The 11,864-nt window shown below is 38.7% G+C and overlaps 2 protein-coding genes across 8 annotated transcripts; one reads left to right on the plus strand and one right to left on the minus strand.

The window, feature by feature from the left end:
- Positions 1 to 912: 912 nt before the first annotated feature.
- psmd13 (proteasome 26S subunit, non-ATPase 13) lies at positions 913 to 5,425 on the minus strand. The gene is made up of 13 exons (XM_061276601.1): positions 5,285 to 5,425; positions 4,822 to 4,900; positions 4,282 to 4,316; positions 4,118 to 4,173; positions 3,980 to 4,023; positions 3,819 to 3,905; positions 3,238 to 3,409; positions 3,086 to 3,165; positions 2,879 to 3,004; positions 2,292 to 2,354; positions 1,653 to 1,733; positions 1,280 to 1,396; positions 913 to 1,212 (listed from the first exon to the last, which is right to left on the minus strand). Exons 1-13 carry the CDS (start codon positions 5,383 to 5,385, stop codon positions 1,117 to 1,119), a joined length of 1,137 nt encoding a protein of 378 aa, XP_061132585.1. The 5' UTR covers positions 5,386 to 5,425; the 3' UTR covers positions 913 to 1,116.
- Positions 5,426 to 5,467: 42 nt separating this feature from the next.
- Positions 5,468 to 9,725, plus strand: sirt3 (sirtuin 3). Of its 7 annotated transcripts, XR_009714188.1 has the most exons (9): positions 5,468 to 5,857; positions 5,946 to 6,006; positions 7,633 to 7,812; positions 7,977 to 8,209; positions 8,307 to 8,407; positions 8,495 to 8,656; positions 9,059 to 9,271; positions 9,418 to 9,547; positions 9,671 to 9,725. XR_009714188.1 is itself a non-coding variant. In XM_061276602.1 (8 exons), exons 1-8 carry the CDS (start codon positions 5,773 to 5,775, stop codon positions 9,442 to 9,444), a joined length of 1,062 nt encoding a protein of 353 aa, XP_061132586.1. In that variant the 5' UTR covers positions 5,468 to 5,772; the 3' UTR covers positions 9,445 to 9,725. The 7 variants fall into 7 exon arrangements, 6 of the variants coding, with proteins under 6 accessions (XP_061132586.1, XP_061132591.1, XP_061132588.1 ...); XM_061276602.1 differs by having other exon boundaries at positions 9,418 to 9,725; XM_061276607.1 differs by having other exon boundaries at positions 8,307 to 8,345; positions 8,625 to 8,656; positions 9,418 to 9,725.
- The last annotated feature ends 2,139 nt before the right edge of the window (positions 9,726 to 11,864 follow it).

The following is an 11,864-nucleotide window of genomic DNA, read 5'->3' on the forward strand; positions in this document are numbered from 1 at the left end:
TTCTTTGATAGAACAAACTTTATTTACAAACATTTACAGAAACAAAAAAATATAAGGGTGAATAGTCCCCCTACATGTATGGACCAGGGTTCCCCACCCCACCCAATTTATGACCCAACTGTATTTCATCATCTACAGTCTATGATATCAAGCTCAAAAAGTAACAATGAATGTCCAAGACCTTTGAGCCCACAGGACACACTGCATTAAAAACTGGCATTTTTATGGAAAAGACATTGCCACGTCGGCTCAGGAGTACCTCAGGAAACCATCATCACTTAAGAATGTACAAATGCAACTTAAAACTCTGCCACGCAAAGCGAGAGCAATATATTAAACGCTGCTGGCTTCTCTGGGCCCAAGTTCTTCTGAAATGGATTGACAAAGCAAAAAAGTGTGGTGTGGTCTAAAGAGTATATATTTCAATTAGTTTTTTGGATTATTATTTGCGCTAAGTTTAAATGCCAACATCTGTGATGGTATTGACATCTGCATAGGCCCAATTAACGCATATAAAATTGGTACATCCAGGTTTTGGAGCAACATTAGCTTCTATCCGTACATCAAAAAAGAATACCACCTACAAAGAATCGACAATTAGTGTCCTCAGTTCCCAAAAGCTTATAGAGTGTTAGTGAAAGGAAAGTTGATATAAACATGCGCACGTGCCAGCAATTTTAGTCTGTTGCAGTCATCAAATTCATAGAGTGAATATTGCCCCCCAAAAAGGTTTCTCAGTTTGAACATCAAAAATATTCTCTTTGAAGTGTAGAACTGTAAATTTTCAAATCACCATATTCTGTTATTGTTCATGTTTATTTTAAAGAGCATTCCAACCTGATTGGAATTGAGGTTTGTAATGTCATGTGCAGAGGGTGAATATACCTGAGTCAGTAAGTGATAGAGATGAAGTTGACTTTTGTCAACATTTTATTCAGGTTATGGAGAGTTTGTCCATATCGTGATAATACTACAAGCAAATTTATTTTGTAAAACAACAGTTGGATATGAAAAGTGCCAGTAACCGAAACGATGCAGTCCAATAGAAAAACAAATAAACAGAACAGAATAGGCTTTACTGGTCAAAGAGGGATGTTGACAATAATTCAGGAGGTCTTAGGTGAGGATGTCATGGGCTTGTTGTTCCACTAGCATGGCCATGTTCTTAACATCTCCGCACCAGAAGTCCAAACGTTCCTTCATACCTTTGATCTGAATTGGGGAGTAACATGCGAGTGTGAGGGAAGGAAAATACACCCTGGGGCAATGAGCATCTCACCTGCTGCAAGTCCAACACCCTAGGCTGAACCCAGGTCATCTGAACCTTCTTGTCCACCTCATCAATGTTGCCTTTAATGAGGCCAACAGACAGAGCCTTCATCACCAGAAGTTCCACCTGCACAGAAAACAGATTTTAAAAAAAATATATGTATATATATTTTTTTAAATGTGAGAGATGTCATGGAAAAATACTTTTCAATTCTTTGCACACATTCATTTCCTATGAAGTGCTCCACCCATCAAGTGTGAAATTACTCAACCAAGTGTGCTGTAATTCATGATATTTTAGGGGGGGGAATATAAGCCATCTCATGGAAAAAAGAAAAACATATCCATGAAGATATCTAGAATATGATGATCATCCCACAAACCTCATTAACAGGGATTTTGGCACTCTGACCAATTTCTGTGAATGTCAGCTGACGGTTGTTTGCTGGACGTGTGAAAGTCATCTGCAAATATAAACGAGAAAGGATTAAAGTATAAAGAATTTTCTTGTCAAAATTCGAAGGGTTTTAAAAGTTGAACTGATTTTGTTTGAAGAAAAAAAAAATATCAAGGGATTTCAGTGCCATTGTCTGCAGGTTTCATTTATCCTCTAGATTTCATAAATTAGAGCTTTTCTTTGGACAGCATTTGCTTTTCTTTGGACAGCATTTGAGTGTCTGTGCGCTGTGGCTGTACCAGGTTCTCGCGTGAGTGTGGTCTTTCTGTTTATTTATGTAACTGTTCTCTTGGTGTTCAGGAATTGGCTTCAAAGCAAATCAGTGACTAGGTCTCTTTTCTGCAGGTTTCCGTTACATACAACGGACTAAATCAGTGATACAGCAAGGTTGTGAATGTAAATAACAGTGGAACCTCTCAGTTCAAGAACTACATTTGTTCTCTGGCTGTCTGTGAACTAAAGTAAAATTTCCCACCAAAACGAATGAACTCAAACTGGTGCACTTCTGCTGCACTTTCCCACCTAGCCAATTGTGCACTTTCACCAGAAGGTACATGCATCTCACCTCCATCACACAGAGCAGCTGGATCTTCTGCATCAGTTTGGGTTCGTGTGCTGCAAGGTCAGGCTAGAATTCAAGACAGATGGGAGAGAGATATTCAGATTGATAATCAGATCGTTACCGAAAATTGGGGAACGTGAAAGATTTTGACTATATAAAGGTGGCCCGAACAATTTTGAAATCTAATCGAACTGGCTGTTAACATCCCACGCAATGCATTGAGGGGAGGGCGGGGCGTCTCACGGAAGTGTTACTGTCATAATGTCTCTGTCATAACACCGTCGTATATTGGAATTTACACTGCCATCCCCACTTAATCTTGTGATACAATATGCAATTCTTTTTTTTCCCAAGCTCTTTCCAAACAATTTGAAAATTGCATTCTACTAAATACATTTTAATGTTGATTTGAAGTTGAATATTTGTTCATACCTAATACATAGTATGACAACACATTATGGACAATGATACTACAACATAATGATACATTTAGGAAATTTGATTATTCTGGAAAGAACCAAGGAAGGTTCTTATAGTTATGGGGTCTCTCGTGTCTTTGAACAGGTGGATGAATAACAAATGAAACAAACCTGCTGGCCCCATGCAGACTTGAAGCCTTGGAATTTTTCTACATTGCCTCCATTGAATGCATACAGTGTGTCAATGAGCCACTGCTTGTCTGTGTTTCTTAAGGACTCCAGTACAGGGTGCATCAACTGCAAAAATAAGCAGCATACAGTCATTAAGTCTCTGCCCTGATATCGTTAAAGCGAGTACAGATTTAGAGTGCAACCGACCAGTTCGCCAAAGTTGTACACGCCCTCTCCCAACAGACCAGCAAGTCCCAATGTGAAGGCTCTTTCCTGCTTCTCCGTCTCTGTGAAATCAATACCAATTGTTATTTTGTTATCCACCTTCCAATTTGTATTTCCTTCATGCATTAGCTTACCTGGAAGGTCTTTAATGTCCACGCAACCAAGGTATCTGAGAGCATCCTTGTAATAAGAGGCGTGGTTCCCAATGATGCGATAATATTTGCTCGAGAGGTCATAAAACCTGCCATGCACCGATGTAACACCTGGCAAATTATTCAACATTTCCTCAACCTCCTCAATTAGTTTCTACAAAAGATAAAAATAACAAACAATAAGATGCGGGCATTTGCAACAGATTAGAGCAGAGGAGTCCAAGCTGTCCTCAAGCGCTGGTGTCCTGCCCGTTTTTCATGTCTCCCTGCTGCAACACACCAGATTGACATGATCATGACCAGTATCAACCCTCTTCAAAGCTTGCTGATGGGCTGATCTTTTGAATCCAGTGTCTTGCAGGAGGGGGTGAGGCATGGACGACAGGCAAGGACAGCAGCCCTTGAGGACCGGAACTGAATATACCTGGGTTAGAAGGATATGTAGTGCTTGCAGAATTGAATGTCTACCTCAAACTCATGGCAAGCCATACTGTCAGACTTGAAGATTTGAAATTTTGAAGAAAGGAAGGGGGTGTAAAAAAATGTGTTTGGCTCTCCCCCACCTTGGTTGCCGGAAGATCATTGATTTCAAGTTTGAGACTGCCAATGGACGTCTTGCAGAGAATGACAGCTTCTTCACTGCTTTTCACCTGGACCAAATGAAATATAACCAGTTTTTACAAATTGTGGTGTTATTCATTTGCAATTGGATCAGCGAACCCACTTTTTCTTTGGTCTTCTCAAGAAAAGTGATGGCATCTTTGGGATCTGGAAACAACTATTTTATTAATCCTTCTTGAAATACAATACGCATCAAATCATTTTGTAGAAAATACTGACTTCTACATCACGCTGGTCTTACCTGTCATCTGTCTGGCAACATATAGAATGATCTCCATGAGTGACAAAGGATTGATTCTGTAAAATAATAAGATCTATTAACTGGAGATCGAGAGAAATAGACATTTATACACTAACAGTTAAGTGTTATTTTTGGTAGCCTTTTAGTTGTTTTTCTTGATTTACCTGTGTTCAAAATCACTGATGAAGTTTTCATAGAGCTGCAAAGAAAAAAAAAAAACAGGACCATGTAAATGTTAAGTATTATCGTGTAGATAGATAGATAGATAGATAGATAGATAGATAGATAGATAGATAGATAGATAGATAGATAGATAGATAGATAGATAGATAGATAGATAGATGTAGAAATGTTATACAAGTATACAAAACATTTCTCTTGGGACGTGGTAAGATTCCTGTTTCTTAATTTTCCCCAGTTTCATACAAACAGCCATTCATCGCTGTCTCATACTTGTTTTTTCTTTCTTTTTTTTAACTTATGAAGGAATAACACACACTAATGCATTTAAATGTATATCTACCTAGATGTTATACATCATCATAGCCTTAGTCTTTACATAATGCATAAGATTGTGCAATATGTCATTGAGTAATACATATATCCTAAAAATACAGCATTCTAAGTGAAACACATATATTGGTCAAATGAAATAATTGTAATAAAAATGTGAAGAGCTACGTGTATCACAATGACGGAGTTACCTGGATAAGGCCATCTCCGTTTTTGAAACAAGGATCTTTAACGAAGTCTGTCAATCTCAGTGTCAGCTGATGCCACAACCTATCAAATGAACCAATACTAGTACACACTCTCAAACACAATGGAAATGGAAGAATGTAAATGTGGTTATGCTGTAATATATTATGAGAATACCCTGACTTTAGTTAGTTTTCTAATGTGAAATTTTCCTCCAAGAGTAACTACTATATTGTGCAATTCACTATAAGAGACGTCGCTGTTAATGGTTTGTATGTATAATGACTATTAGAGACATTTTATTGAGTTGTTCTTTTCGGAGTTGAAGTAGCTGACTATAATGTGATCGTAAATGACTGCAGAATTATGCTAATGCTAGTTCGGCGCATGACTCAGCTAGCAATTCAATCGAATGAGTTTGCTAACGTCTAGCGAGAGCTAACGTTAGTTAGCAGTATTTTATTTTACCTTTTGTTGTGCAAATCCTCCAGTGTGTGCCACTCAGTCGCCAACTCTGGCGTTGAGCTGTTGCTCTGCTGTTGTTTGAGGTACCCGGTAACATCTTTCATGGCGGCAACACAGTGATATTAAACTCAACTCGTTCAGAATGATTTTGGGCTAGCGTCAAATAGCTTGTAGTGTAGTTGGTCTGCTGGACTTGACGCAATGAATTATGGGAAGAAATTCTGCGGTCAAATCGACCTCAGTTTGTCGCTACTGTACTTAAAAGAATATATCTACATAAGGGAAGAAAAGAGATTTTTATAAGATTATTGGAGTTACTGTAATACTATATATTTATGACAGTATTTATTCTGCGTCACGCAATAACAGTACGGACCTTCACCGACAGGTTTAGGAATTTCATGTCGCTCATGTATTGGACCTAATCCTCTTCCGTAACCATATACCATGGAGGTTTAGTGCTGTTTTTCTTGTTGTTTATTATATCGTACATGAGTGTGATGGCTTATATGAGCTCTAAATGTTTCTTGTATCGACGTTGGTTGTCAAGATTAAGCGGAACTGTCCCTTCTAGCGGTCAGTGAACAAACAGCTGCAATGGAGAATTCCCACAGTGTCAACTTTACGGTGCAGTGTACTGAAGAGCAAATGTCATGTTTTATAGACCGTGGTCAAAGAAGTTTGTGTCCGTGTCAAGATGAAAGACGTTTTTCCAAGTGGGTCAGGTATCACAACATACTGACAGACTCAAACATGGAATGCCGATTTGTGTTCCTATAACTGACCTAACATTCTTAAAGTAGAATTCCCGATTTCACTCAAAGACCACCAGGGATGGGACATTGTGATTTTCTAGGAATGTTGTAGTGATTATTTTAAAATGTAAACACTTGTCGATATTTATAGGGATAAAGTGGTGTACATGTCTAATCTAGCTCTTGTTAGATTATTTTTGATAATTATTGAGAAAAATCACAAACATGGTGTCTTCCCATAGATGACTATAATTATTGCTAATAATTAGGGGTGTAAATCGCGGGTTTTGTCACGATACGATATAATATCGATATAAAGAACTACGATACGATATTTGTCGATATCTTAAAGCCTGCTGCGATTCATTCACGATATATCGCGATATAGTGCTCTACGATCGATTTTTTTTTTTTTTAATAAAAAATATAGAACAATATCCTGATTTATAACAATTCATACGCAAAATCAACAAGGTACTGCAAACTCTTTATTTAGGAAATGACAAGAGTATTGTAGTATACTAATTCCTTACTTTAACACTGAACTTTGATGTCGTGTTTTTTCTTTAAATGTGCGGCGAGATTTGTGCTCCCTGAATATTTGATCACCGCATGGCAGGATTTACAAACTGCACGTGTCTTGTCCGTTGAGCCATCTTTTCTTTGGAATCCAAAGTGCTTCCAAACGAATGACTTGAAGCCTAAAGGGGAGCAAATTTCCTCGTCTTTTTGGACACTAGCCATAGCAGCAGCCCAGGAGCCGCGTACTAGTTGTCCCCTCCCCTTTCACGTGCGTGATCTGCTCACAACACAACAACGCCGGGCGCACTGCTCCCGAAAAGAGGAAGCAAGCAACAATGAACTGGATTTCAAAATAAAGTCGCGTCTCATGTCCGAGGTCAAACACGGCGATATAAATCGATGTTTACCTTTAGCATCGATGCCAATAAATCGCAGAGCATTATATCGATTAATCGATGTGTATCGATGTATCGTTACACCCCTACTAATAATCAAAAGCAATTGAGTAAGTTAGTTATTTCAAATGTGTGTATCAAACGAGTAGACTAGCAACCCTTTGCGTTAATCAGTTCGCAAGCAGAGCTCTCTTTTTCAAAAAGGTTGGTGACCCCAGACAGTAGCTGCCATATTGTTATTGGAGAGAACATTAGAATTTATGCCGTGAATGTTCCTATTGTTTCAGAGTAAATTTGTAGTCATGTAAATTACATGTCATGCAGTTTTCAGAAGTTGATTCGTAATAAGTGCACATTTCTTTGCATTTTTTCTCTAATCAAGTGACCACTTGGGCTTGGATGATTCAGTTGTTTTGAGGTATAATTATTACACAGTAACTTTTGACATCTGGCCTTTTCAGAGAATTTTGTTCAAAATTAGAGATAGATTTGTACATTCCAGTTTCGGATCTTTTTGGGTGCAGCGGCGGCCTATTCAGCCCAAGGACGTACCATCGGCTAGAGATAGACTAATGAACTGACAAACTCTTGATTTTGATTTTCCCGTTACCAATATGGCAGCCCACACACCCTAGTGGCTTTGTATGAAGAGGTTCAATTAACCTCTACATTTCCCCAGACAAATAAACTCTCCTTGGTGGAATGCAACTAAGGGACTTTTCTCCCGGGGTGGTGGAGCATCTGCAGAGCAGCAGACCTTGAAAAACATCACTAAGAACATGCTGGAGCAGAAGTACAAGAGAGTGACGGTGATGGCAGGGGCAGGGATTAGCACTCCTAGTGGCATCCCTGATTTCAGGTCAAATTGTTCTCCATGGTCTCTTATCCCCATGGTTTTTTTTTTACGCATCCCTGATTTCAGCTCAAATTGTTCTCCATGGTGTCTTCTCCCCATGTTTGTTTGTTCTTACACATTAAAACATTTATTCCGGGATCTTTAATGAGTTGTCATTTCCTCTGCAGGTCCCCTGGAAGCGGTCTCTATGACAACCTGCAGCAGTATAACCTGCCTTATGCTGAAGCTATTTTTGAATTGGCCTTTTTTCATCACAATCCTGAACCATTTTTTGCCCTAGCCAAAGAGTTGTATCCAGGAAATTACCAGCCTAATCTTACACACTATTTTGTGCGTCTGCTTCACGAGAAGCGTCTACTTCTCAGAATGTACACACAGAATATTGATGGCCTGGAAAGATGTACGTATGTATTAATTTTTCTACATAATTTGTTGTATTTCACATATTTCTTTTGTAAAGAAGTGATTATTTTACATTAAGCTGCATTCCCCTACAGTAGCCGGGATCCCCTCTGAAATGCTCGTTGAGGCCCACGGTACGTTTGCCACAGCTACATGTACTGTTTGCCGAAGAAAATATGAGGGAGAGGACCTACGCGTGAGTTATAAATCAGAATATTTTTATTTCAGTCAATTTCTTAAATTTCTCAACAAAATAAATGTTAATGGAGTTCCTTGTCACTAGCCAGACTTGATGAGTGGAGTGATTCCTAAATGCCCGACCTGTAAGGGTGTTGTAAAGCCGGACATAATATTCTTTGGAGAGGAGCTGCCACGTCATTTCTTCAAGTACCTGACAGACTTTCCCCTCACAGATCTCCTGATCATCATGGGCACCTCACTGGAGGTGAGCACCATTTTCCAATTGATTTAACAAACAGTCCTGTGAAAGAAGTGAATGGTTTGTTTTTCGCCTGATTGTGATTCACAAAGTCTCTTTGAATTTTGTTTGCGCATCAGGACTAAAACAAAACAAAACAAATCTTGTACTTTTCCGGGTCGTAAATTTTGGTCAGTTAAGTCCATCCATATAAAATGCAAAAAAAAGCCCCTTTCTGGTCAACGTTTCTAAAAAAGGCCTAGGGCTCTTTTTATTCAACTGATTGACAGCTCACCAGAAACAGCTCCCAGATTGATCCTTTATCTAATTACAGCACTACCTTTCATAGATTAGTAATGAAAACTGAGCAATATTAAGTTTGGGTGAAGTCTTAATTCCTCATACTGTTGTTCATTTTCCTCCCTAAAGGTGGAGCCCTTTGCCAGTCTAGCTGGAGCTGTTCGAGGCTCTGTTCCTCGGCTGCTCATCAACAGAGACTTAGTGGGTCCATTTGCAATGAGGAACACTCGACCCTGTGATGTTGTACTGCTGGGCGATGTAGTGAACGGTGTCCAAACATTTGTCCATGCCCTCGGTTGGACTCGGGAGCTGGATGCTCTGATGGCAGCGGCTGCTAAGAAAGTGAGTTTCCATTCGGCTGGCAACTGAAAATAATCTCCACAAGGGACAAAACATTGGTCCTGTCAAAAAATAAGATGAATGGATTGGAAGCCCAATAAAACACTAACTGGCTAATGCACTAATGTTTTTATTGCTTTTTTCTGCAGAATCCAACAATGACAGATGAAGAATAATGAGAAATAGAACATTCAGAGGATGAACATTTCTCCAGAAGATCACATGGACCAATTAATACTGATTTCATGTAAATGTAGGCACCAATAATAATGGCCCCTTTTTTTGTTGTTTATTAAAATAGGATTGCTCTGCTATGAATTAATTGCACCTCAGAGCTACTCACAGCACTGGATCTGTTTAGTGAACTGCTGGAATTGACTTTTGATGAACTACCCATTGTTATTGACTGTCAAACATCATTACATATAATAAAAATCAAATCAGTAGGGACTTTTAACCTGGAAAGAATATTTATAACTTCGGCACATGGTTGTGGTTAGAAGTACAAATAGTACACTCATGATAACACAGACTTTATTGTAACTCAAAGGAATAATATAATTAAGTGTCATAGCATCCAGATTTGAGACCAAGATAATGTGTTTCTTTATTTGGGAAAACTGTTGGTATATATATTAAGTAGATTACCACTTCTTTACATATAATAAAAATAAAATCAGTAGGGATTTTTAACCTGGAAAGAATATTTTTAACTTCGGCACATGGTTGTGGTTAGAAGTACAAACAGTTCACTCATGATAACACAGACTTTATTGTAACTATAATTAAGTCTCATAGCATCCAGATTTGAGACCAAGATAATGTTGGTATATATAAAGTAGATTACCACTTCTGGATCTAGAATTATACACATTATAGTTTGGGATATCAAAGAAAGACGTTAACCCATCAGTAACTTTTGGAAAATGGTAAATCTGAGAATTCATGAATGATCAGAGACAATAATTTACAAAATGAATGAATCATGATGAATCATAATTTTTGGACAGTGTAAATGTTAAAAGCAATACCTGAAAAATTATTGTCGATCATTCAATTGCGCAGTAAAACCATCCATCCATTTTCTGTACCGCTTGTCCCCACGGGGGTCGCGGGCGTGCTGGAGCCTATCCCAGCAGTCATTGGGCAGTAGGCGGGGGACACCCTGAACTGGTTGCCAGCCAATCGCAGGGCACACAGAGATGAACTACCATCTGCACTCACACTCACACCTAGGGCAATTTGGAGTGCTCAAATGGCCTACCAAGCATGTTTTTGGGATGTGGGAGGAAACCGGAGTGCTCGGAGAAAACCCACGCGGGCACGGGGAGAACATGCAAACTCCACACGGGGAGGGTCGGAGGTGCAATCGAACCGGCACCCCCCTAACTGTGAGGCGGATGTGCTAACCAGTGTTCAACCGAGCCGCCTGTGTATAAACCATAAAAGTGCAAATATCAATGTCATCTGATTTTCTGAAAACAAGTTTAAAGCTGATTTGGTGTCAAAATACCCTGTGTAACGCCATCTTGACCATTATAAACATTTAACAGTCAAACATAGTACCCACTCTGCAGTATGAATGCTGCTGGAAAATTGAATTTCCCCCCTGGGATGTGTTTATTATAAATGCTCATTCATTTATGTTTTTTTTTTTTTTATTACCGTAATTTTCGGACTATAAGTCGCTCCAGCCATAAGATGCCCAAAAATGTGAAGAAAAAAAAACATATATAAGTCGCTCCGGAGTATAAGTCGCATTTTGGGGGGCAATTTATTCGACAAAATCCAACACCAAGAACAGACATGAACGAGCAACAACAGGCTAAACGATACGGTATGCTAACGTGACAAACACAAACGAGGAGCTGAGAACGGGCCTGACGTAACATTCAGTTATTTAAAAAAACTATTACATAAATAACACGTTTATAAAACCATCTGTGTCACTCCAAATCATTAAATCCATCGATCGTCCTTTGTCAACAATGCCGTGTGCCGTGCCGCAGTTCAAATTATTCCACAGATCCATACAACGATATATAAACTATATTTTAAATAACTATCACATAAACAACAATATTATCAAACCATTTGTGTTACTCCAAATCATTAAATCCATCGATCAAATTTTTCGTCCTTTATGTCATCTTGGGGATAGAGGACATGTCCAGAGGATATGGCGCATTAAAGTGTTAATTACTTTATTTGATTTTTTTCTCTCTATTTTTCATGTTTTGAATATGTTCAAGATAAAGATATCAAAGCATGAGAAGTGATCAACTATACTAAAAATAACATGTGAAGTGGTCAACTATACTTGTAAGTAAGTGATGTGTTAATGATCAAGTAAAACTTTTGGAAAAAAAAAACATATAAGTCGCTCCTGAGTATAAGTCGCCCCCCCCCCCCATCCAAACTATGAAAAAAAACGCAACTTATAGTCCGAAAATTACCGTATCTATTTTTTTTTTATATCAGTTTCCTGGTCTCTTTTGCTATAAAAATCTTGTATGACGTTGCCGAGTATTGCCATTATTTAGATAAGGGGCGCCCCTAACTCTGCCTGGTTCACATGCATTCAATAACCCCTTGA

Source organism: Syngnathus typhle, linkage group LG4 (assembly GCF_033458585.1).
Source record: "Syngnathus typhle isolate RoL2023-S1 ecotype Sweden linkage group LG4, RoL_Styp_1.0, whole genome shotgun sequence".
NCBI lineage: Eukaryota > Metazoa > Chordata > Actinopteri > Syngnathiformes > Syngnathidae > Syngnathus > Syngnathus typhle.